At 42.3% G+C, this 26,031-nt stretch overlaps 1 protein-coding gene across 12 annotated transcripts in view; it reads left to right on the plus strand.

The window, feature by feature from the left end:
• Nucleotides 1-26,031, plus strand: part of SORBS2 (sorbin and SH3 domain containing 2) — a 278,948-nt gene that overhangs the window by 125,605 nt on the left and 127,312 nt on the right. For all 12 annotated transcript variants that reach the window (XM_059721817.1, XM_019481319.2, XM_059721824.1 and 9 more), the window contains exons 5-6: nucleotides 13,943-13,992; nucleotides 25,843-25,935. In XM_059721817.1, coding sequence (XP_059577800.1) covers nucleotides 13,943-13,992; nucleotides 25,843-25,935 — 143 coding nt within the window. The remainder of the gene's footprint in view (nucleotides 1-13,942; nucleotides 13,993-25,842; nucleotides 25,936-26,031) is intronic.

Here is a 26,031-nt window from a genome sequence, read left to right on the forward strand (position 1 = left end):
AGGATTGGTTTCTTCATGATCAGAGACTAGTGACATCTGTTTTCATTAGAAATGCTAGAGCTAGCTGCTTCCAGGATGAAACTTGTGTGAGCTACCCCCAATATTTTGCTCAAACATCCTCTTTGCATCACATTTGTTTGAGTGGTTTATCATCCCTCAATGTGTTTCAGATTTGTTGGATTGTTTCCCCAGATGTCTTAGCTAGCATTTCTCCAACTTGACTTTCATTTTGGTTTTCTTTCCAGCTTTCTAAACTTTGTAGGTCTCCTACTTTCTTCTCCTCACTGGTGTTAGCAACAACACTCAGCTGACAATCAGTGTCAAGAACTTGCCACCTACTGCAGGGTCCACATCATTAAAGATGGTAACAAATAGGAGTGAACATAATGGAGACTGTGGAAGATTAAAAAGTAAGACTTGAACAGATGGAAGGTTAGGGGAAAAGGAGAATTGAAAAGTTTTGGCTCAAAATCCAGACTTAAAATTGAATCAACTGCCAGGAGTTTTGAGGTTTATCCAGCAAGTACAAGTAGCTAATAGTAACTATTCTTAATCATGTGAGCTTAATCACTGTGCCAAGTATAATTTTCTTAGTCATGTTTTCTTTGGCTATATATACTGCACAGAATAGTGGCTATTCAGCTTTAAATAGTGGTGAGCCATGTAAGACTATATTAGGTATGAAACCAACAGACAGCCGGAGCATAACAATTGTGTAAACAGTAAAAGCCAGATCATTTTGAGGGGCATTATGCTGCATAGGACAAAAGTAAAAATGTCATTAAAAAAGCTGCCATATTGAAGTGAAAATTGCTGAATCCATAGCACTGAAAAAGGTGTCCCAAAAATGTAATACTCCTTTTGCAAAAGATGCCAACAAAAAAATTGCAATATGAATACTGCATGAAACTTTTCTTTGGCTGGATTGCCTTTTTGTTTGTATATTGCATATCAAAGCTTCATCTACATCAGAATCATTCTAGTACAGCTGCTAATCTTTCTGTTGTCTTTCCATCAACTCTTAAGGTGAACTTAAGTACCTTGAAGGGTACTTTACATATGCAAAATGATACTTAAGATTCTGCCAAACTGGCACAGTAACTGCAAAGAACTATTGAAGACAAACTGAACAGAACAAAGTAATTAAAATGTTTTATTATTTTGAATGATGAGCTTGACAGAGGAAGACAAAAGTTATCACATCTAGGTTCATTTGTCTAAGCATTGACGTAGGCACAAAAGATTTATTGTTCTGCAAAGAGACCCTATTTATTGATAGACTTCATTTGTGTGCATTAAAGCACAATTCTATATAACTGCTCTACAGTTGAATGTCAGTAATATTTTGGAGTAGATGGGACAGACAAGGTTCTTTGGGTGAATCTGATATCTTTTATTAGACCAACATAAATAGTTGGGAAAAAATGTCTTAGCAAGCTTTCAGGTTTAAAAACCCTTTATTTAAAAACCCTTCAGCATGGTGGGGGGGGGGGACTTTAACAGTGCTTAGCTCTGTGTGCTGGCCACTTGCAACTTAGCCTGTGCCATCACAGCCACAATCACTGCTGTGTCCAGTAGTGCCAACACTTCTCCCCACTGCCCGCAAAGCTCCCTGCTACTGAAGCTGCCCAGCTGCCAAATTGCCGAGAAACTCCCCATCTCCATGGGCCAGGCTAAATGACTCCACAGGCAGACCCAGCCCACAAGCCATAATTTGCCAGATATATTAGATATATTGGTAGAATTTATGCCAACTATAGTCACTTAGGGATGTGTATTTTCTATACAAAAGACAGAGGGAGAGAGAAGCAATATGTTTCATTCCTACTAATCCAAATGGGAGTGATCTGATGAGAAGAAAAAATACCCAAGAAGAAAAGTTAATTAAAATGGCTGTTTTATGTGTGTTTTATCTTCAATTCTTATCAATTCCATACCCCACAGAAGGGATCCACAGTGCACAGTATAAAGCAAAGCTATGCAGCTGGTGGCCTGCAAGCCACATATAGCCCATAAGGGGTTAACATGAGGCTCCAGTCACCCACCCATCCACTGCTTCCATTATCTCTCTGCCTGCGGCAGCAGCCAAGGGCCCTCCAGCTTCCACAGTGAGGGAGTCTACACACATACATGGTGGACAATGAGGGGAAATGACTGACTGCTCGTGTGCACCATGCAGCGGGGGAGGAGATAGGAAAGTCTTGGCTTGCCATACTGTGGCCTGCACAGCATGTGGCCTAATCATAGTGTGATCTTTAGGGGTTGTGGCCTCCAGCAGCTGAGACAATTCCCCTAGTACTTGTATTAGAAGCTAATATTCTAGCTAATATTGGAGCTAGACTGAACTCAGTGGTGGTAGATGAGAAAACAAGGAGCAATGGTCTCAAGTTGAAGCAAGGAAAGTTTAGGTTAGATATTAGGGAAAACTTTCTCACTAGTAAAGTACTGGAACAGGCTTCCCAGAGAGGTTGTGGAATCTCCATTCTTGGAGGTTTTTAAGACCCAAGCAGACAAAACCTTGTCTGGGCTGAGATAGTTAAGAATGGTCCTGCTTTGAGCAGGGGTTGTACTAGATAACCTCCTGAGGTCCCTTCCAACCCTAATTTTCTATGATTCTATTCATATATAGATACCTGTATTTGGGATCTTCAAAACACCTCTCGCAGCTCTATAGGTGGTTTCCTGTCCTGAAGAATGAATTCTGTTAAACAAAACAAACAAACATCTCACCTATTTAATGAGGTAAAAATTATAATTTTGCGCAATTAAAACAATAAAAGGCACACAAAATAATAGATGTGGAAAATATGTAGTGTTATTTCAAGACAATAAAGTAAGCAGAGTTTTCCTTTTATTTCCTTTTATTTACTTGAATTTTTATTTCCATATTATTTAGTCAAACGATAAAAAGTAATGAAAATCACAAATAAGATAATTAAATACTTGACTGAATTTATAAGTAAAACCTCCCTTATTGGTAAAGTTGTATGTAGGCTCAGAATGTAAAAGAAATGTATGATTTGGTTTTCTCTTGCAGTTGCAAAAATAGCTACTAAAATGTACATAGCCCTGTAAGTTTCTCTAGCTTTCATGATATTTCCCCTCTGTCATTCACACGATTTATTTTCAGAAAAAATATCCTGAAATTCCTCAAATTATTTAGTGGACATGAGACAAAAAATGTCCATAGTAAGATTGTAGATTTGTAATTAAGTAAAAAAAGGTCAGGGACCAAACTATTATGTTCCAGCAGACATTTAGTCAAATTGTTTCATAGAGCATTCCTTTTAATGAAAATAAAGGAAGTAGAAATTCAAAGCCTTTAACAGCATCGGCACCATGCAGTGGCCTGAGGCAGTCACAGTTAGACAAACTTTCTTTGTGGTGTTTTAAACAACTGTTTGTGCATGATGTAATTGGGATAAGCCACTTTACTTAGAGTTCCTTAAAATTCTCTTAGTTCAGTGTAGCTGTCTCTGGAGATACAGAATGACCTTACAGAAGGAACCACATCAGGTAATCAGAGGAAATAAGCCACTCTCAACATTATCTTTGTTCGTCATTAAACTTTTCTATAAAATGACTATGTAAGGCCTGCGTGATTATGCAGTGAAGTTGGTCTTTCTGTCTACAGGAGCATCACCAATCCTGAGACCTTTACTAGTAAGCTCCCTTGATGGCTAGTCCCTAACGATAGCTGTGTGGTGTGGGTGCAGGGACTTCCCCTCAGGCACCAAACAATGCATCTTGTCAGAGGAAAAGAATAGATCATTAGGGTTATTGGACAGAAGGATCATCCTTCATCAAGGCTAGTCCCCTGTTCTCTAGACAATCATGTTATTTAGTGCCATTAAAACATTTATCAAGCTTCAAGTCTAAAAGTGTATTTCTGTCATACTGTTTGGGTTGGGTGGCTGTTTCAGAACCTTACTCCTTACTGTTTAAACACATTTCTTTTTATGCCACTTGTGTGTGTCAGCATAAGGAGCTCTCTTCCTGCCAGCAAACTACCCCATGGACACCTCCACAAAAATTCAATTGTTGTTGCTCACTAAGTCATCCTCAACTTCTTTCCCCAGCTCCTGTTTCCCTTAATGTTTTCTCCTAGCTAATTTCACAAATACAGTTTCTTCCCTCTCCAGCTGCCTCTGCTCTTTCTTCTGATAGCTATGAATTATCTCATCATGTGCCCAGGTTATCCTTACAGCTCTATGCCTCAACTTTCCCCAGTACCCACCTACGACCTTCAGCACCTGTCACACTGCCAAAGCAGCCAACTATTTTACAGCTCTATAGCTTCACCCTGGCTCAAGTTTATGGTCCTCTCTAAATTATTTGTTGGTATGCAAGTTATTTCATGAGCTGATTGTTCTCTTTGCACATTATGTGCATAAATGCCGTGTGGAATTGTGCAAAAGTTGATAAATGCCCCTTAACCAGAATCCTATTAGAGTCCCTTCCTGACCTACTTTGGCCCATTTAGCCTGACTGTAATGAGATTTGAAGAATTCAGCTTCCTGCATCACTGAGCAATATGGCCTGAGTCCAGCAAAACATTTAAGCATGTGCCTAACTTCTAAGCACCTCAGTCAACTCATGCTGAAGTGCTGACCTTGGGCTTAGCATAAGCACTCATGTGGTGCCACTGTTGCAGTATTCTGACACTTCGTACTAACTAAACTAAATCCAAAGAAAGCAAAGCTTCCGTCTGCATATCTGTTTCTCTTATGATTTATTCATATTGTTATTATTTTCAGTACTTATTCATTCATGCACAATAAATAAACAACACCTACTTGATTATGGATATGATTTTTTGTGCATTGCCTTGTGGGTTACATTTGAGTTACGTCTGTGAGCTTGCTATCAGATGCATTTTCACATAAACCATGGCTTTGCGCACGGCGCACTCTCCAAGCCTGGGGCACAGCAGGGCAGTGATTCATCTCTTCACAGCTTCATATGTGAGCTGCCACTGATGCAATCTAATTATTTTGCAATTTGTCACACTATTTTGTGTGCCATCTTTCACTGCATTTTCCCTGCCTGGGTCCCTCTGCCAGCTGCTCTAAATCTAAAAAAAAAAATCTTTTGAGGATAATGGGGAGAAGCAAAAGAAAATTAAGAGGCCTCCTCCTTTCACATGGGCTCTGGCACTGCAGGTTTCGGATACCAACAAGTACTGAAACAGCAGGGCACTGCGTCAGACAGTACTGATGTTGCTGTTGGTGTGTTCAATCCTTTGTCACTGTTCAGCAAAATAGCACATCCTGAAACAGGCTAGTTATGAATGCTGTGTTGCCATCTGATAAAACCAAAGGTTTTTAGAGAAGGTTCATGCTTCCCATCTTTTCTTTCTCTTTTGTTAAAATATATTCGAGTGGAAAATCATAATATATATATATATAATAATACTTATTGCAGAGATGAAATCAGAAGCATTACCACTCCTGTGTTTTTTAAATCCAAGTTTATGTGAAGTGGGCTATAAACATCTGGTAGTGACTCAAGTAGGTCCATGGGGGAAAGTGCAGTAAAACAGCCTCCACAGCATTTACAGTGACTAATCCATCCCTAGTTATAACCCATGAGTCATTTTCCTCCCAAATTTTGTAGATACTTTATGCAGTGGGATTCAGTCCCTAGTAGGAGCTCAGTCAATCTGTCAAAGAAGATTAATACAGAGCTGACTTCCCCTTCCTCACACACATCTGAAAAACCCCTTCCCCCTCCCAAAAAGCTGGATGCTGCTGGCTACCTAGCAAAAACAGAATCAATCAAATGCACGCCCAATTACACAGGTGTATGCAACCTGCTGACGATCCATCTGCAAGCTGTATTACATGCCAGTTACTTCACTTACCAAAGGTGCTAGAGGTGGAATTCATTACAAATGGCGGGGACAACAAAGGGAGTGCACCTTTGGTTCTTGATGAATATAAATTGTCATAAAATCATATTTTTAACATGCTAATTTTTATACCTCTGTGGAAAGGACAGGAGGTAAATACAAGACACTTTCAAACTCATGAAAAAAATCATCAGTCCATTAACTTTCCTGTGTTCCTTCATCCAGTGGCAGCAGTGCTGAATGCATATAAGAAAGAATTTTTTTCAGTTGCAGTCAGTCAAGTTAAAATGATTTACTAAGTTCTTAACATTAAGGACACATTTCTTCAGGTAACTTATACATCTAGGGATACACCAATAAAGGATTGGGGTAGGGGGGTCAGGCATGGTTTATTTCTTGTACATAGTGCTGTTGAATATTTTATATCTGATCCCGATTTTTCCCAAATGAAGTAAGTATACAGACTTACTCTCGCCACCTGGACATGGGAGACAAGGTAGACGTTATATACCTAGACTTCCAAAAGGCTTTGGGGACTGAACCTGATGATCTGCAAGGTCCCTTCCAGCCCCTAACAATCTATGAATCTATGGAAAAAAATTCATAATGCTACAAAAATTGTGTGTCAGCAGCTTAACTCAGTTGTGCTTTCTCCTGGTTGCTTCAAGTCAGACATGTCCTTGATTAAATGCTTCCCTGAACCAAAGCCTGACTGATGAAATGGTGTCAGTCCCTGATTTTGCAAACTGCTCCATGTGTATCTGAAGTCACTGTTGTCATGACCCAAAGGGTATGATTTTGTGTGTGCTTCGGCACTGCAGAATTATTTCCCGCCACGAGGAGCTTTCTTTGCATGATGCAATTCTCAGTTGCATAGAGAAAACCCCGGTGCAAAGGAGTTCCCGCCACCCATATGTAAATTTGTGTCCCACTATTGGCTGTTTCTAAATTATTCCCATGTGGTGGCTAGCGATTGGCTTGCTAGCCGTATAAGAGGCTTGAGCGGTTTCCGCCCAAGTTGGAGATCTCCGGGGAGGACCTCATTTAGGAGGACTCCACATCCATCTCGTGGAGAACTCTAAGCGCGCTGTGGAGCCTAACAAACCCCGCGTGTGCCTTAGAGGAGGATACAGGGGCCTGATCAACCTCTAGCCTCTCCCCGTCGCCGCCTGATCCCTCGACGTACCCTTCCCTGCGCGTTTTCATGGACAGTCACCTTTTGGACTCTCATCATGGTATCCAGAGCTCTTCTTGGGTTATTTTGTCCGGTTGATTCGACGGGCTCGTGGTTCTAGAGCTCTCAGCCGGCCTTGGACCAGAGTTCGTGGTTAGAACTCTTGTCCACTCTTCTTCTTTTCTATCTGTAACTGCAACGCAAGCAAGTTTTCCTGCCTGCACCGTGACCATCTACGGTGTAAGTAAAATAATCTTTAATCAACCTCTATGCGTCCGTGCCTAATTCTAGTCCACCATGCCGAATTCCCCGACACACGTGCCAGGGCTGCTGGCCACAGCCCGCCGCGTGCCCCCGAAAGCCTCGGACCACTCCCGGCCCGCATGTGGCGACGAGGATGGGATCCAGGGAAAGCACGATGGAGCTAGAATTAGTTAAGAACTGCCCTTGGCGCAGTGGAAAAAGCCAAGTAGAGAACTTCATGGAACTGGAGGCGCATATCGCTTACCACCAGGCAGGCGGAACGGGTGAGAGGTTTATCAGCGGACGCCTTTCGCTGAAGGGAGAAGAGGGAGCTTCCGAAGACGGAGCCCTGAGAGAGAGGGAAGTGTATCTTCACCCCGCGGCATTCGGGTGTATAATGAATAATGAACAGGTCCTGTTTAGGCCCCTCGACACTGTGTCCCTCGCCAGAGTCAACCCGGCAGGCACAGTAAACCCGACCCTCACCTGGGAGTGTGCCCGTTGCCTAAGATGTGCTCGGGAGAGTGAAGAACCAGTGCCGATCGACCGGTTCGCCCCCTTTATGGTAGCCTCTAGATTGAGGGGTCGTGAGCTTCCATCCGAGCTCCGCGAAGACCTGGAGACGGAGGGACGTGCCGCAGATGAGAGGGTAACCCCGAAATGCAACAAGGGGGGAGTGCTAACTGCAACTTTTCATTCTGTAACCGATTTAATGCAGAAGAATTTAAGTTTGAAAGCCCAGCTGCGTATGGCCGTTCAAGCGGTCAAAGAAGCGGCTGCGAAAGAAAATCTTGAGAAGCCACGCCAAGATGGCGCCGAGCAAGAGGGAGACCGCGTGGAAGAACCAAAAAGAGAAGGGTGGAGCTTCGGAGGAACCCGCGAGAGTTCGGCTGGTGACCCTGCCCACCGACGCAGTGTCACTTCCAGCGACCACGCCTTCTTGCCGACGGAAGGGAGAATCGAGCGGAGGAGTGCATCCACCCCTCCTGCCTGAAGCAATAACCGCAGCATCGACTCCCAAAGTAACAGATCAGCCTGTAGCAACAACCAGCCAAGTTGCTACTACCTATTACACTCGCACTAGAACTGAACTGCAGTTGTTGTGCAGAGAATCAAGAATCCAACCTCAAGAAACTCTAGCTGTGTGGTTGGGACGTTTGGTCGTGGAACTTGGGTCCGACCTGCTGAACCAAGAAGAAGCAAGCTTCTTGGTCAGACAAGCTTCGTGGAGTAGAGGACATGTCACTGACATCGACATGGTGGCGTTTAACGTTCACTGGCCTATTCCACTGCCAGCGCTTGTTGCAGGACTGATCGGTCAAAAAGCCCACGCATGGCATGACGGACGGCCAGAACATACAGGCGCAGAGCAACTCATGCTAACGATTATCGGAGTCTCGTACTGTGCCTGGAACCCCAGAGCATGTGCGCTAGGACTGACATCACTCCAGCGAATAAGACCATGGCCTCACCGTCATCTACGAAATCCTGGAACCGTTCCAGTGACCATTCACAGCATAGATAGTTGTCTTGAGGTTTATGAGCAAAAGAACATCGCTATCCTCCAGATTCTGCTTAACCCAATGGTGAACCAACCCGTGAGTAATCTTCTGTGTCAGTTGTCACGACTGCGTATCCTGATGGAGCCAAGAATATCTAGTGATTGGGAACGTCGACACCTGACCGAGGCTCAAGGCGCAAGACATCGTGAATCCGATCTTCCATCATTGCCACAGAGAACACCAGAGGAGCGATACATGTTTGGATTTCTCCTACAGCGTTCTGGACTCAATAGCGGCAACTTCGGATTTTAGGGGATGCAGGCCAATGGCAACTGGCCTATGAGTTAGGTTTTCATTATCTGGAAGAGCTAGACGACAGCTCCTCGACGATTTCATCCAGTTGAGTGTGCAAGAGACAGTTGTCCGGAGTAGCAAACACCTGTATTATATGTTTTAGAAATGATAGTGTGGTTCCATGTGAATTTTGTAAATATTAGTAAAATAACTGTTTTAAGAGAATTCTTTTCACAGATCCGGAATTCAGAGTGCGTGGTGAAGAGAAGCCCCGAGAAGGATAACATCATCAGCAGAAGTGAGGGCTTGACGCGCGACTTCGCCATGATGCCCACTGAAGACCTGATCGTGCAGTTTTTTGTTATGAATCTGGTTATGTGTGTATGTATTTGTGCCGGCTATTATTTAATTCGATCCCTGGAGGACGAACTTCTTATGTTAGCTGATTTTGTGTTTACCCGTTTAGTTCAACGCCCCATTATAAGAGCTACTGGCGACCCGAGTGACAAGCATGTTATAATTCAGCTGTGCCTTCAGCAAGGGGGGATGTCATGACCCAAAGGGTATGATTTTGTGTGTGCTTCGGCATTGCAGAATTATTTCCCGCCACGAGGAGCTTTCTTTGCACGGTGCAATTCTCAGTTGCATAGAGAAAACCCCGGTGCAAAGGAGTTCCCGCCACCCATATGTAAATTTGTGTCCCACTATTGGCTGTTTCTAAATTATTCCCATGTGGCGGCTAGCGATTGGCTTGCTAGCCGTATAAGAGGCCTGAGCGGTTTCTGCCCAAGTTGGAGATCTCCGGGGAGGACCTCATTTAGGAGGACTCCACATCCATCTCGTGGAGAACTCTAAGCGCGCTGTGGAGCCTAACAAACCCCGCATGTGTCTTAGAGGAGGATACAGGGGCCTGATCAACCTCTAGCCTCTCCGCGTCGCCGCCTGATCCCTCGACGTACCCTTCCCTGCACGCTTTCATGGACAGTCACCTTTTGGACTCTCATCGTGGTATCCAGAGCTCTTCTCGGGTTATTTTGTCCGGTTGATTCGACGGGCTCACGGTTCTAGAGCTCTCAGCCGGCCTTGGACCAGAGTTCGTGGTTAGAACTCTTGTCCACTCTTCTTCTTTTCTATCTGTAACTGCAACGCAAGCAAGTTTTCCTGCCTGCACCGTGACCATCTACGGTGTAAGTAAAATAATCTTTAATCAACCTCTATGCGTCCGTGCCTAATTCTAGTCCGCCATGCCGAATTCCCCGACCCATGTGCCAGGGCTGCTGGCCACAGCCTGCCGCGCGCCCCCAAAAGCCTCGGACCGCTCCCAGCCCGCACAGTTGTATGCTTATATATGCACAGGGATCTGTCCGCAGAGAGCAATTTGCACAAAGCAGTCAAACTAACTGCATGTAAAGGTCCTGAAATACAGTGAAACCTGTCTTCTTTTCCTTAATTGCTTTCAGTTTTAGGATACTGATAGACAACAAATTTATACTTGTTAAAAGAGGTCCACATATCTGCTGCTTTGTGGTAATTGCTTTGTGGGTCCTCTCCTATTTCACAGTAAGTGGAAAGGAAACTATAATAACCTCACTCTGCTTCATTTGCAGCGTAGGCTGCCCTGGTTTACTTATCCTTACTGCAGGATAGGAGCAGACACACACATCAGTTGCCACAGGGCAGCTGATGATCAATAAACTCTCCCCACCTTTAACTTCTTGTAATTTGTTTTTGCCCATACTGATAGAAATTGTAGATATTATTTAAAATTCTCAACAGTCCCTTGATATAAGTCTATACAGATAGAAATTGTAGATATTGTTTGATATAACTTAATTAAAAAAGGAAAAAGTTAACACAGAAGTATAACTCTGAAGTTTCTGGCAACTATTTAAATTCTTGAACTCCTTTTAGTGGTATTTTAAGTGTTCCTCAGTACTTTAGCAAAAGGTAGAAATCATTTTAGATTAGTACCACCAGTTTGTTAAAAATGAGGAACTGTTTTGGGTTGTGTCTCTCTTGTACTGTCTTATGCATACAAACACCTTATGAGTATGGATTCAAGATCAAAATTTGTCCCTAAATCTTCATAAATGAATCCAGATTCAGACTGGCCACATCTACATGAGATGCTGACTGCACAGTTGTTAGTATTTGTATTGTAAATGACTACTATACAAGTACTAAATAACTGCGCAGTAGCTGGAGTTAGGAATGATGAGGTGCTCTATATGCAATCCCTCAATAATTGTGACCAGATTACTAGAGAGACCTGTAGAAACTCAACCCAGTCAAAACAACTTCCATTGATGCCAGTTTGTTTCCATTTTAGCAAGAAAAAATAGAGTATTATGTGTAAAACTTTAGCGTGAATTAAACAAACTTTATGTAAACTCATCAAAGTTAACTGCTAGAAATCATTTTGACATCAGGGCATACAAAGAGTTCTGTATTCACTGAGCCTTTCCTGAGAGTCTGCGTAGTGTTGCATTTTATAGCCTCTTTTCATAGTCCCGCCTCTGAAACCGTTCCAAGCTAAAAGAATACTTGAAAATGCTGTCTCCTCTAGCAGCATGAAAACACTCCAAGAATTCAGTGCATTCAAGAATAATTTGTGGCGGTTATGCAAGCCTAAAGTTACAATCAAAAATAGTTAATCAAAATTGAACAAAATAAATTAGATTCTCTTTAATCTATAAATCCTCTACTGAGAATTCTCAGGGGCTAATTTTCTGATAGTTGCACCATAAGTAGATGTCATGAAATTTTGTTAGTCACCCCACCATACCTTCTCTCAGCTCCTATGTTGCTCCTTTTGTTTACCATCTGCCCTGTTATGTCCCATAATCTAGAGCAAAAGAAAACTCACTGTTAATAGTAGTGATGATACTACCATATGTGACCAGTAAAGAAGTGCAATATGATAGTTGCATTCTATCCCTTCTCACTGTGTGTGCCATCATTGTTCTAACTGGGTGGGTGCGCAGAGAGATGGTATATCAAAAAATAGTGGGGGGTGTGTGTGTGTGTGTGTGTGTGTGTGTGTGTGTGTGTAGGGGGGTGTAGGGGGAGGGAGGTGGGGAGGAGTAACTTCAGCATCGGCCATGTTCCCTGGGAGTCATTTCTGCAGCCTTCCCTTCTTTTATTATCTCTGTGCCACTGGCATCTCAAATGGGTTTTAAAAAAGCACTACAAACTGACAGAGGTAACAGAAAGTCAGATCTAGTGTGTTCTTATCTCAGACTACTGTGTAAACTTTTAACTACAGCCCCAGGAGTTAAAAGCAGCTCAATTTAGGCTAAATTTAGAGCAGGGGTGTCAGAGATACAGCCTGAGATCCAGATCCAACCTGCAGAGCCAGATTCTCTGGCCAACAGTGCTGCCTGTGGGTTGTGGACCAGTGCCACATGCAGCACATGCTGGCATGTCAAGTCCATGTGGTGTGTGCTGCTCATGGGAGTGGGGCTGCAGCTGGCTGCATAGAATGCAAGTGGGGCTGCAGCACTGCATGCAGCACCCACACCAAACTGGCCCTGCACACTGGATCCAGAGCCAGTCTGGATCAGACCCTCAAACCAGTCACCCATGCCAGATTCAGTGCGTTCTGGGCCAGCTCTGTGCACCATGTGTTGCACGGGGCTGGAGCTGGCACATGCTGCATGTAGTGTGCACTGCCAGTTTGGGGCATGTGCTATATGTGGCTCTGCAATCTGGGGCCAGTCTAGAACGGGCCCATACGCTAACCCCTGTGTGTTGGATCTAGACCAGCAAGCAAGTCCAGCTCAGGCACCACAAGCAGCGCATGCCCCAGATTGACCCCGCATGCCCTGTGTAGTGTGTGCCCAGGACCAGCTTCACACACCACATACCAGGCTAGTGCCAATGCCAGTGCTAGCACACATTGCCTGCAGTGTGCAGGAATGGAGCAAGCAACTCGGGCTGCTCCAGGGTACGTGCTGTATGTGCGCCCTGGAGAGCACCCTGTAGTGCTGAATCTGGCATGTGGGGCCAGTCTGTGGGCCCAAAGGCTAGATGAGTTTGAGAGGCTTGATTTAGGGCATGCTGCCTTCTCCCAGGTTATTTCCTTGTTTGTTGTTTGTTTGTTTGTTTAGCTGTTTTCAAATGTCATGGAGAGCTAGGGACCTCCGATCCAAGAGACTTAAACTGTTCCAGCTTCCTGGATTAATGTATTTATAATTGGCTTCAAGGCATATTATTAGCCCTTAAGGAACAGGCCTTTTGGGAAGTTAATCGTTCATCTGCTGAAGTAATACAGACTTCAGGCATTTATTTCCATTGGGGCCAAAACAGGCCCTAGTCTGTTGTTAGTACTGCAGTAAGCAACAGGGAGAAACACCACAGTATCCCATGTTAAGAAATGCCATAGTAAGTTATTTTATGAAGAAAGCTGTAACTCTCCTGATGATTGTTGAAAAACAGCTATTGCTTGAATGCTTGTGGCTGTTAAAAAAGAAAACGTGCCTAGTCTTTATTTTATGTCAGTCTTTTTGTGCGAAACCTGTAAACAACTTTTTAAAATAATTTTCCACATTCCTTTACATGAGATGCTTTTTAGTTTGATAATTTGGGGATCAAAAATCAATTGCCAGATTAATCCCAGAGCAAATGTTTATGACCAAGATAACAAACATTTGAAAATAGATTAAGTTATAATGGAAGTGTTGACTCAGCCTTAACTTTAGAGGCACAAGGGTTGCCAGTTTAATTAAAGCATGTGTTAAAATGGGACTATCATTGATATGACACTGATTTCTTAGTCCCTTCCTCCCCCTCCACCTCCTGCAAAAAAAATTCTGATGACATTTTGTACTACATACCTTTGTCTTGTGACAAATTAATAGATCATTTTGTTTTCTACAGGAAAACTGAAGACTTTTGTAGCAAAACCTCCAGTGTCAAAATGAATACAGGTATGCATTTCTGTGAAATGTTTCTTTCCTCTTATATTTTTTTATTTAATAAACAAACTAGAGCCCAAATTATTTAAACATTTTTAATTTATTCAATAACCATGCACAAGTTGAACTAAAACTAAATAGGGTGTTGTTTACTATGTCTGCATATATTTGTGTGTGCTATATATACAGTTGATATGCATGTTTTACATGAATGTATATATAAGATATATGCAGACACTCATGTTTGCTGTCATATGTATGTGTGTTATAGATATGTATATGTGCTTATGTTTAATGTGTATATATTTTTATGTTAGTAAACATGTTTTATTGCATGATACCAATATATTTCTGTGGCATAATGGCACACACAACAGCCATAGGAAAGTGTGTTAAAGCATCCCATCATCATAGGAAAACAGTGCTATAAGGCATGCCTTCTGTAACTATATTCTTACATTTCTCTATTCTGAGATGTATGTATATGTAACAAGAGGTAAGCAATTTAACATTGATAATTTAGATGCATTTATATTATCTTTCAGACTGCTGTTATAGAAAACTCAAAGCTAGTTTTAACCCAGCTCCTCCCCTCTGCAAAACCCAACTCTACAGCATTTGTTTAGTGGCATGTTACTCAAAGGGCCTTTTTGATATTGTATCACTTAAAGCATTGGGTGTTGTGCCATTGTCTTTCGTGGGAGCTGGATCAATCCCATTTTAAATAAACAGATGAAATCTTGGTCTTGTTAAAATCAGTGACAAAACTTACAAGATTCTATTAAGTGTGTGTTTACAGTGTTAATACCACCCTGATTCATGGGGACCTGGAATCTGACAGGTAGAAATTCTGTAAATACAATGACAAGCAGAATGAGCACATGGACCAGATTAGCTCAAATATCTCTTTGGTCATCAGAAGTATCTCTCTGGTTATTTACTCAGCTGTTCTCCCATATTGTTTTATAAATGGTGTTTGGTGAGCACACAAGACTTTAATAAGGAAAAAATATTTTTTTAATATCCACAATTTTCCTCTACTCTGCATTTATGGTCAGATTTGTCATTGCAGTAAAATATATATCCGCATGTGTGGATGTAACCATTTTTATAACCTAAGGAGCACTTCATACCTATGTGAGGTGATAACACTTTGATATCGGAGGTATTTCAGCTACTTCTTACTCTTCACACATTTTACTATAGTTTTCACATTTAAACCTTATGGTTTCTCACCTGAAAAGTGTTTTGTTCAAAAACTGCACTTTAACAATGCTACTATGATGTCACATGTGAATTACAACCTCCTCATGGCATAATATCAAAAAGAAAGGAGGTTATGTTTCCTAGTTGCAGTGAGACTTTTGATATAAACTTCACGTTCTCTAAAAGAATATGACATTTTTTAAAAGTTAGTCAATGCATCTGAATTCCTTTTGCTGTGGATTTTGGTTGTACCACCTCCATAGCAGACTCTGAAAAGGCACATAAGGCTGTGTTATTGAATCTTCCTTGGATTGCCTGAACAAACATTTTTTGAGGAATTCACTTTGAATGTATATCTACTGTACGTTTACAACTCCAGTACCATGCCGGTTTTACTCAAGAATATCTATATCAAGTGTTCACAGTTACCAGTTCCATTAAAAAGTGAAATTATGAGTAAAGTAATTTTATACATTTAGTTCTTCTGATGCAGTATGCATCCTGGCTGCAAAAAAAAAGAGAGAAGGGAGGGTATTAAGTGTCAAAACAGCATATGTTACTGAGACATCATTTTCACTGAGCACATCTACATGTTCATTAATGCACCTTAGATACTGTGCATTTAGTTTTGTACTTGTTTAATAAAGTACTAGCTAAATGCGCAGTACCAAGAGTCACTGTGCAGTAGCCCTGGAGCACATTTAGTTTGTAACACATACTGCACATTAGCCTGATAACACTGCACAATAGGCTATTAACACAGTTTTTAACCATCATGCTACTGTGCAGTGTTATGAGGCTAATGTACAGCAAGCACCTTGTGTAGATGTGCCCACTGAGTATGAAAGTGATTGAAGTATGAACTACTGTACATAGTGTTCTGGGTTACATTTGTAGAATCATAGAAACATAGAAAATAAGGGTTGGAACAGATCTCAGGAGGTCATCTAGTCTAACCTCCTGCTTAAAGCAAGACCATCTCAAACTAAATCATCCCAACCAAGACGTTATCTACCCAGGTCTTAAAAACCTTCAAGGACGGAGAATCCACAACCACTCTGGATAACTTCTTTGAGTGCTTTACTACCTTCCTAGCGAGAAAGTTTTTCCTAACATCTAACTTAAAATTCCCTTGCTGCAACTTGAGTCCATTGCTCCTTGTTCTGGTATATGCCACCACTAGGAACAGTCTATCTCCATCCCTTTTTGAACCACCCTTCAGGTAGTTGAAAGCTGCCATTAAATACCTCCTCCCTCCCCCTCAATTAATTTCCCAGACTAATAAAACCAGTTCCCTTAGCCTCTAATCAGAAGTCATGTGCACCAGCCCCATGACCATTTTCACTGCCCACTGTTGGACTCTCTCCAATTTGTTCAGATCCTTTCAGTAGTGGGGAGCCCAAAACTGGAGACAGTACTCCAGATGTGGCCTTACCAATGCCAAATAGAGAAAAATAATCACTTCCCTCAATCTGCTGGCAATACTCCTGCTAATGCAGTCCAGTATGCTGTTAGCTTTCTTTGCAACAAAGGCGCACTGTTGACTCATATCCAGCTTACTATCCACTGTGACCCCCAGGTCCTTTTCTGCAGAGCTGCTGCTTAGCTAATCAGTTTCCAGTCTGCATGGGATTTTTCTGTCCTAACTGCAGGACTTTGCAGTTGTCCTTACTGAACCTCATGAGATTTCTTTTGTTCCAATCCCTCAATTGGTCTATGTCTCTCTGAATCCTAGCCCTACCATCTACTGTATCTACCACTCCTCCCAGCTTGGTGTCATCTGGAAACTTGCTAAGGGTACACTGCATTCCATCTTGTAGGTCACTGATGAAAATATTGAACAAAACTGGCCCCAGGGCCACCCCCTGCAGCACTCCACTTGTTACTGGCTGCCAACTAGATATCAAGCCATTAATTTACTACCCTCTGAACCTGACAATCCAGCCAGTTTTCTATCCACCTTACAGTTTATTCAGCCAACCCATACTTTCTTACCTTGCTTGCAAGAATGTTGTGGGAGACCATATCAAAAGCCTTGTTAAAGTCAAGGTATATCATGTCAACTGCTCTTTCTTCATCCATAAAGCCAATCATCTCATCATAGAAGGCAGTGAAGTTTGTCAGGTAAGACTTGCCCTTGGTGAATCCATGCCAACTGTTCCAAACTACCTTCTTCTCCTCCAAGTGGTTTGAAATAGATTCCTTAAGGGACCTGATCCATGATTTTCCATGGACTGAGGTGAAGCTAACCAGTCTGTAGATCCCTGGATCCTCCTTCTTCCTTTTCTTAAAGATGGCCACTATATTTGCCCTTTTCCAATCATAGAAAATTAGGGTTGGAAGGGACTTAAGGAAGTCATCTTGTCCAACCCCCTACTCAAAACAGAACCAGCTCCAACTAAGTAATTCCAGATACAGCTTTGTGAAGCCAAGCCTTAAAAACCTCCAGGGATGGAGATTCCATCACCTCTCTAGGTAACCTGTTCCAATGCTTCACCACTCTCCTAGTGTGAAAGTTTTTCCTAATATCCAACTTAAACCTCCTTTGCTGCAACTTGAGACCATTGCTCCTTGTTCTGTCAGCTGCCACCACTGAGAACAGTCTAGCTCTATCCTCTTTGGAACCACCTTTCAGCTAGTTAAAGGTTGCTATCAAATCCCCTCTCACTCTTCTCTTCTGCAGGCTAAAAAAACCCAGTTCCCTCATCCTCTCTTCATAAATCATGTGTCCTAGCCCGCAAAACAATTTTCACTGCTCTCTGCTGGACTGTCTCCAATTTTGGAGTGGGGGGCCAAAAACTGGACAGAGTACTCCAGATGTGGCCTCACCAGTGCAGAATAGAACAGAATAATTACTTCACTTGATCTGCTGGCAACACTTGTAATAATGCAGCCCAGTATGCTGTTAGCCTTCTTGTCAACAGGGGCACACTGCTAGCACATATTCAGCTTATTGTCCACTGTAACCCCCAGGTCCTTTTCTGTAGAGTTGCTGCTTATCCAATCAGTCCCCAGGCTGTAGCAGTACATGAGATTCTTCCATCCTAAGTGCAGGACTTTGCACTTGTCCTTATTGAACCTCATGAGATTTCTTTTGGTCTAATCCTCCAATTTGTCTAGGTCACTCTGAATCCTAGCCCTACCCTCCAGTGTATCTACTGTACCCCCCAGTTTGGTGTCATCCACAAACTTCCTGAGGATGCAATCCATCCTGTCTTCCAGATCATTAATGAAGATATTGAAAAAAAACAGCCCTTGGGGCACTCCATTTGATGCTGGCTACCTGCTAGACATTGAGCCACTGGTTACTACCTGTTGAGCCTGACACTCCAGACACTTTTCTGTCCATCTTACAGTCCATTCATCCAACCAACCCATACTTCCTCAGCTTACTTGCAAGAATGCTGTGGGAGATGGTATCAAAAGCCTTGCTAAAGTCAAAGTATAAAATGTCCACTGCTTTCCCTGCATCCACACAGCCAGTTATCTCATCACAGAAGGCAATCAGGTTGGTCAGGCATGACTTGCCCTTTGTGAATCCATGCTGACTGTTCCTAATCATCAAGTGCTTAGAAAATCATACAGGGCCTCTTCCAGTTGCCACAAAGTTTTCAAAGATAATGGCCAGTGGCTCTGCAGTCACATTGGCCAACTCCCTCAGCACCTTCAGGTGCATTGTATCTGCTCCCATGGACTTGTACACATCCAGCTTTTCTAAATAGTCCCTAACCCAGTGATTTTCAACCTGTGGTCTGCAGACCCTTGGACATCTGTAGACTATGCCTAAGGGTGTCCATGAAAGGACTTTGATCAATCAAAAGTATGTGAATATGAAAAGTTACAACTCAAAGGAGTCCACATCACCATTCAGAATTTCCAGAGGGGTCTGCACCTCCATTGAAAATTTTTTAGGGGTCCACAAATTGAAAAAGGTTGAAAACTACTGTCCTAACCTGTTCCTTATCCACTGTTGGCTGCTCATACCCTCCCCAAACTGTGATGCCAGGTGCAGTAGTCTGAGAGTTGATCTTACCTGTGAAGACTGAGGTGAAAAAGGCATTGAGTCCTTCAGCCTTTTCTGCATCCTCTGTCAATAGATTCCTCCCCACTTCAGTAAGGGACCCACACTTTCTGTCATCTCTCTCTTGTTGCTGACATATTCATAGAAACCCTTCACATCCCCTATTAGCTGCAACTCCAGTTGCACTTTGGCCTTCCTGATTTCATCCCTGCATGCCTAAACAGTACTCCTATACTCCTCCCTAGTCGTTTGTCCAAGATTCCACATCTTGTAAGCTTCCTTTTTGTGTTTTAGCTCACTGAGGAGTTCCCTGCTAAGCCACGCTGGTCTTCTGCCGTACTTGCTAGTCTTCCTGCACATTGGCATGGTTCATTCCTACGAAGATTTCTCAGTAAGATTTCTTTAAAATAAAACCAGCTCTCCTGGGCTCCTTTACCCCTGAGATTGGCCTCCCAAGGGATCCTGCCCATCAATTCCCTGAGTGAGTCAAAATCTGCTTTTCTGAAGTCCACAGTCCTTACCCTGCTGCTCTCCTTCCTTCCTTTCCTCAGGATCCTGAACTCAATCATTTTGTGGTTTCAGCTGCCCAAGTTTTCATCCACTACAATATTTTCAAACAATTCTTCCCTGTTTGTGAGCAGCAGGTCAAGAAGAGCACAGAACACTTCCCAGCCACCTGCCCAAACCTAAAATATGAGGTAGTGATAATCTTGGATCTGTGGATTTACTCTTGGGTCACAGAAGGATTCAGTTCATGAATACAGGGGTAGGCTCTTAGGGCTCCTACACACATGCATGGAGCCTGCTCTGACATACTAGAAATCCAGCACATCAGAGCAGACTCAATTAAGTCTGCTGGAGCATCAAAATTGACACACTCTGCCAGCCTTCCGCATCACATGTATCAATGTTACCGTGCATCTCCACACTGAAAAAATGTCGGCAGGATGCTTTGAAAACTACCCACATTTGATGAGCTTTAGTTCAAAGGGCCCGCTGCCATTTTATCAGGGGGGACACATGGCAATGCTGATACACATTACACATGGGCACTTTTAATTAGCATAGTTCGCTAATTAAAGCACCTGGTGCTGGGTCCCACAATGCCCTTAGGTACCTACTGAATTAGCACCAGCATCAAAACTAAGAAACACTTTAATTCTGTCCCAGCAGCTCTGGTGATGCTGCAAAGCCATTAGGTTGGCACAAATGCATTTAAAAAAAAAAAGAAAAGAAAATGAAAAATTAGATCTACCACTTAAAGTAGGCGCCTCCAATATAGTGTCTTATGTGGCTGCAGAGTTGGCAGTCAATCCCAGCCATCCCTGCAGAAGATATTTTTGTCTACAGAGAGTATGTTTTAGGGAGCTTCAGTTTTCACTACTATACCATATATGGGAGGATTTTTTTAGCATTTGATATTCATTCTTTACCAGATGTTAAAAAGCAAACTCCCAAAGTCCAACAGTTAAAGACAAGAAAACATCATCCAAATACCTAAGAAATAAACAAGAAGTCCTAAGGGGAGATTTCAGAGGCACAAAATTGAGCTAGGGATTTTCTTTCCTTTTTTTACTTATCATTGTTTCTCAAAGCCCCTTACAATGTAAAAAGTTTTCTAATGAAAATATGAGCTTAAACTCATATTAAGCAAGAAACCTCTGAAAAATGTAATGCTTAAAATACATAAAGGCTTTTCATCTATGAATCTCCTAAGCACTTTAAAAGGTGGATAAGCATCATTTTGTTCAGGTGACAGTTTCATAAAACTAAGGTACAGAGAGGTTGAGAGATCCAGACACCTGGGAATACAGCTCTGGATCTCCTGACTTGTGGCCTTCTGTTTGAGACCACACTGCCTTCCTAACTGAAACGTTCTGGATAAATATGTCTACCACATGTTTCATGAGTATCTGCAAATACTGATATTGTTTTCCTGCATAAATAGCTAATGAATGGATAAAAGTTAATATACTAAAATATATTCTTATTGCCTGTCTATAAATATTTTAGGTAGGAGTTTTACAGGAATAATCTTCTTGATAAATGCATCTAATTTTAAAATGATTAAACAAGTCAGCTGCTTGCAGTAAATGAAACTCATAAAGAGCAGCCAGGGAAGAGGAACACACAATTTGGGAAGGCTGCAAAATATTTTATGTGCATTAGCTTTATTAATATAAGTCATCACATGATCCAACCTCCTTTAATTTATCTAGTTTGTCTGGGGGCAAGAAAACAAATACTGGGTCCCCCTGCGTCTCTGACTTAGTCATGAAGTTACTTTTGGGCCAGTGCAGGAGATTACATGACCTTAATGTTGTAAGCCCTCGCCTATAGAAGTTCCTGTTTATTAATAAGTACTGTTTGTATTTCAGTGTCACCTAAGAACCAAACAGTAACAGTGCCTACTGCACTCAACTCTGTAAAGACAGTGATAGACCAGTTCTAGACATGTTCTCCCCCATCTCCTTTTCACCATCTTGAAAGCTTGATATCTAAATAAACAAAACAAGTCAAAGGAGAAGGCTAAAGGCTGGTCGAGCACTCATGGTGCTCCAGTCAGGTCCCGCAGGACTAAAAAAGGGCCAATGTGGTCTCTATTTTCAAAAAGGGGAGAAGGGAGGAACCGGGAAACTGTAGGCCAGTTAATCTCACCTCTATCCTTTGGAAAGCTCTGAAAAAAATAATTAAGGTTCACATTTGTGGGAGCCCAGCAGGGGAAATAATGCTGAAAGAAAATCAGCACGGATTCATTGCAGGTAGATCCTGCCTGACTAACCTTGTTTCTTTTTATGGCCAGGTCACAAAATGCTTAGATGCAGGAGTCAAGGTAGATGTCATCTACCTAGATTTTAAGAAGGCCTTCAATATGTTATCTCATTCTTTTCTCATAAATAAACTGACAGGCTATGATGTAAATTTTTATACAGTCAGGTGGGTGGCAAATTAGCTTAAGGGTTGCACCCAGAGAGTGGTGGTGGATTGGTCAATATTGACCTGGAAAGATGTGGGCAGTGGAGTCCCACAAGGCTCAGTCCTTGGACCAGTGCTATTCAATGTCTTCATGAGTGACTTAGATGAGGGCGTGGAGAGCACCCTGTCCAAGTTCACAAATTATACCAAATTATGGGGCAAAGTTAACACACCAGAGGGTAGGGAATGGATCCAGGCAGATCTGGACAGGTTGGAAAAATGGTCAAAATGAAATAGGATGCAGTTCAACAAAGACAAGTGCAAATTGCTGCACCTGGGCAAAAAGAACCACCAGCACACTTACAGGCTGGGAGATGACCTTCTCAGCAGCACAGCAGTGGAAAGGGATCTTGGAGTTATAGTTGACTCCAAGATGAACATGAGTTGTCAATGTAATGAAGTGATCAACAAGGCTAACTGCACTTTATCATGCATTAGCAGATGCAGGTCCAGGGAGGTAATGCTTCCGCCCTATGCAGCACTGGTCAGGCCACAGTTGGAGTACCACATCCAGTTTTGGGCACCGTACTTCAAGAGGGATGCGGAGAATCTTGAGAGGGTTCAGAGGAGGCCACTTGTATGGTCAGAGGCCTGAAGGCAAGGCCCTACAAGGAGAGACTGAGGGACCTAGATCTCTTCAGCTTTCACAAGAGAAGGCTAAGAGGTGATCTTGTGGCTGCCTATAAATTAATCAGGGGAGGGCAGCAGGGAATAGGAGATGCTCTATTTACTAGGGCACCCCTTGGAGTACCTAGGAACAATGACCACAAATTGATGGAGATCAGATTTAGGTTGGACATTTAGAAAGAACTTCTTCACAGTAAGGGTTGCCAGAATCTGAAATGGGCTTCCAAGGGAGGTGGTGCTCTCCCCTACGCTGGGGGTCTTCAAGAGGAGACTGGACAAGCACCTGGCTGGGGTCGTCTAACCCCAGCACTCTTTCCTGCCCAGGGCAAGAGGTTGGACTCGATGACCTACTGAGGTCCCTTCCAACCCTAACATTTATGAATCTATGAGAAAGTGATACAACATACAAATAGAGTGAATAGAAGGCACTGATACATGTGCATCGAGGCTGCTCTGATGCATTGTACAGTGTGTCGGAGCAGACGCCATTAATTGAGTCTGCTGGAGTGTGGTAATTACTACACCCCAGCAGACTCCAGCATCTTGTGTATCAGCATTCCCATGCTGAAAAATGGTAGTGGGGGGCACTTTAACTAAAGCTCATTTGACGAGATTTAGTTAAAGCACCCCCGCTGCCGTTTTTCAGCACAGGGACCCTGATACATGTGATACTCTGGGTGCTTTACTTAGAGTGGCTCTTGGAGCAACTTCCAACAGCCGCTCTAATTAAAGCACACCCCTTTCCTCCCCCCCCCCCCCACCTATTCTCCCAGAGCATGTATATAAATGCCCAGAGTGCCTGACATACCATATTGCTAATATCACTCTTTTGTCTAGCAGGAGTGATGGTTGTTACTTTTCTCTGTAATTCTTTGGGTGGAGTTAGTTAAGAGAGAGTTAGCTAAATGGAAAGAAAAAATGGGAGAAATAAAAGAAGGGAAGCATTCATGGTAGTGTCCAGTGACTGAAATGTAGACCTTGAAGGAAGAGATCCAAACCTTTTTGTGGGGAGTACATGCAAAGTAGGTATGCAATGCCTCACTGGAGTACTCCTCAGTATAGTCCCTTGAGGGGGTATTTGTGCCCACTAGGTCTTTTTACTAGTGGCAGTCTACATCTCAGCTTCTGCATTTCCTGCTCTGAAATGCAAGGAAAGCAGATGTCAAGAAAGACAATAAAGCCTGTATTGTGTTTGATTAGAAGGTATGACAGCACAAAAGCATTGTATCTTGGACTGTTGGTTTTTACTAATCTAATACAGTATGCTGTCAGTCTTGTGATATATTCCTATGAGAGAAACATAAATATTTATATACTATGGTAATGAAGATGCAATGAAATAAGAAATACTTACTGTATTACTCCTTTAATTCTCTTACCAGTAATTCTGAGGTCTGTCATCTTATTATATTTGGGGATGGGGGAGAGAGGACAATAATAACATAACTGGAAAGAGTAACATTAAATAACTGCTACAGTGTCATATTTGTCAACATTTTCCAGTAAACATGTGGGCATAATGACCATTTTCCCTTGCTTCACATGAATAATACTAATAATTAATTCCAAGAAATGCATTGGTTAGGATTACTATGCTTACTAGATAGCTGAAATCACTCAGGCCTTTGCCTCATGCCATGGGAGAAGAGGTGACTTCAGAAAGGTTTCTGTCTGAGGACAGCAGCACAGATATTTGTCAGTCAGCAGCTGTTTAACACACATGCCACAAGATCCAGTGACCAGTATAGTCTGATATTTTCATTGGAATATCAGAGCCAGTTTACAAATCTTGGGAGTATTTATGTTTACTCTCCCATAACTAAACAGCATGCCACTTTCAAGCCCAATATGATAAATATACAGTGCTCTTCTAAAAATCCTAGCCTGTGATTTTCAAACAGGCACACAGGTGCACACCTCCTCTCAACTTTGGAGCAAAGAGCAGAAAAAAGTTTGATTCTATAAACACACACTTATGCAGACTATTTTCTGCACTGGTTTTATGAATCTGTGACTGGTGTGGTAGGGTATGGTGGTTGCCCCAGAATGAAAAACCAAATTCCATGATATATTAATTGCTGCCAGTAATGGTACAATGCTGTTGGGCCCAGCATCTTCAGCCCTTGGTCAGAGAAAGGGATAGAAGTTGGAAGGAAATAATTGTAGAAGAAAAGAGGTTTTGTCTCCTTAAACCTCCCATCTGTGGAAGAAAGTGTTCTAAATGCATTATAATACCTTAACAATTTCAGATCTGACCCAAACTTTGATCTTGTGATAAACACACTTGGGAGTAAGCACTTAATCTCTGGTCATTCTCCCAACATACTGCTCAACTCCAACTGTCTATAGCTGTAACAGAACTGAAGTTCGGGACACATTAACTGGTTTAAAAATGGTGGAACTCAGTCAAAGATTTGCCCTTTCTATCAAAGGGTGAATGTGTGTTCTGTTCACTACAGATCTAAACAACACCACCTACAGAAAACCACATCATTTGATCGATTCCACCTCCAGCTTTTTGAACATCTGTACCTAGCCTAGCAGAAGAAAAACTTGCAGGTTTTGTTATTCATATTACAAACCAATGTTACTGTACAAACACACTGTACCGTGCAATAAAGTACAAGCCAGATTTATGAATAGTGTCTTTCTTAGCCACACAATAAAATGATTTGACAGTGCACATTGTTAATGAATGTTATGCAATATTTAATCCTTTATTTTGATCAGCTATTTGTTCTTAGTTATCAGGTACACAGAAGCAGTTTTTCTGGCACTGGAATGCACACATTTGTGCAATTACCAAAGAGTAACTATTCACTTCAGTGTTACCATTACTGTATTCATTATACAGAGCACCTGAAAAGTGTGCTCTGCTAATTTGTGGGATTTGAAAACCTATAAAAATGAACAATGATTCCTAACTGCATGTGTGTTTTCATGTTTGCCATAGCGTACTTGTACCATGTGATATCTTGCATGTGCTTGCTCCTTTTGTCTTGGGCTGTGTCTATATCATTTTGTGCTTCCAGATAGCGGTGGGTGTGCTCGCAAACGTGCTGCAATGTCTGTCACATTAACAGCTGTGAAGAGGGTTCAAAGTTCTCCAAACCTATTGGCTGCAGGTATAACGACTAACCAATATAATACCACCCTTCAATGGCTTTATGTAATGGCTGAATTGCTGTACTGTTTCTCTGCAAAGATGGGATAAAGAGTAG

Source organism: Alligator mississippiensis, chromosome 2 (genome assembly GCF_030867095.1).
Source record: "Alligator mississippiensis isolate rAllMis1 chromosome 2, rAllMis1, whole genome shotgun sequence".
Classification (NCBI taxonomy): Eukaryota; Metazoa; Chordata; order Crocodylia; family Alligatoridae; genus Alligator; species Alligator mississippiensis.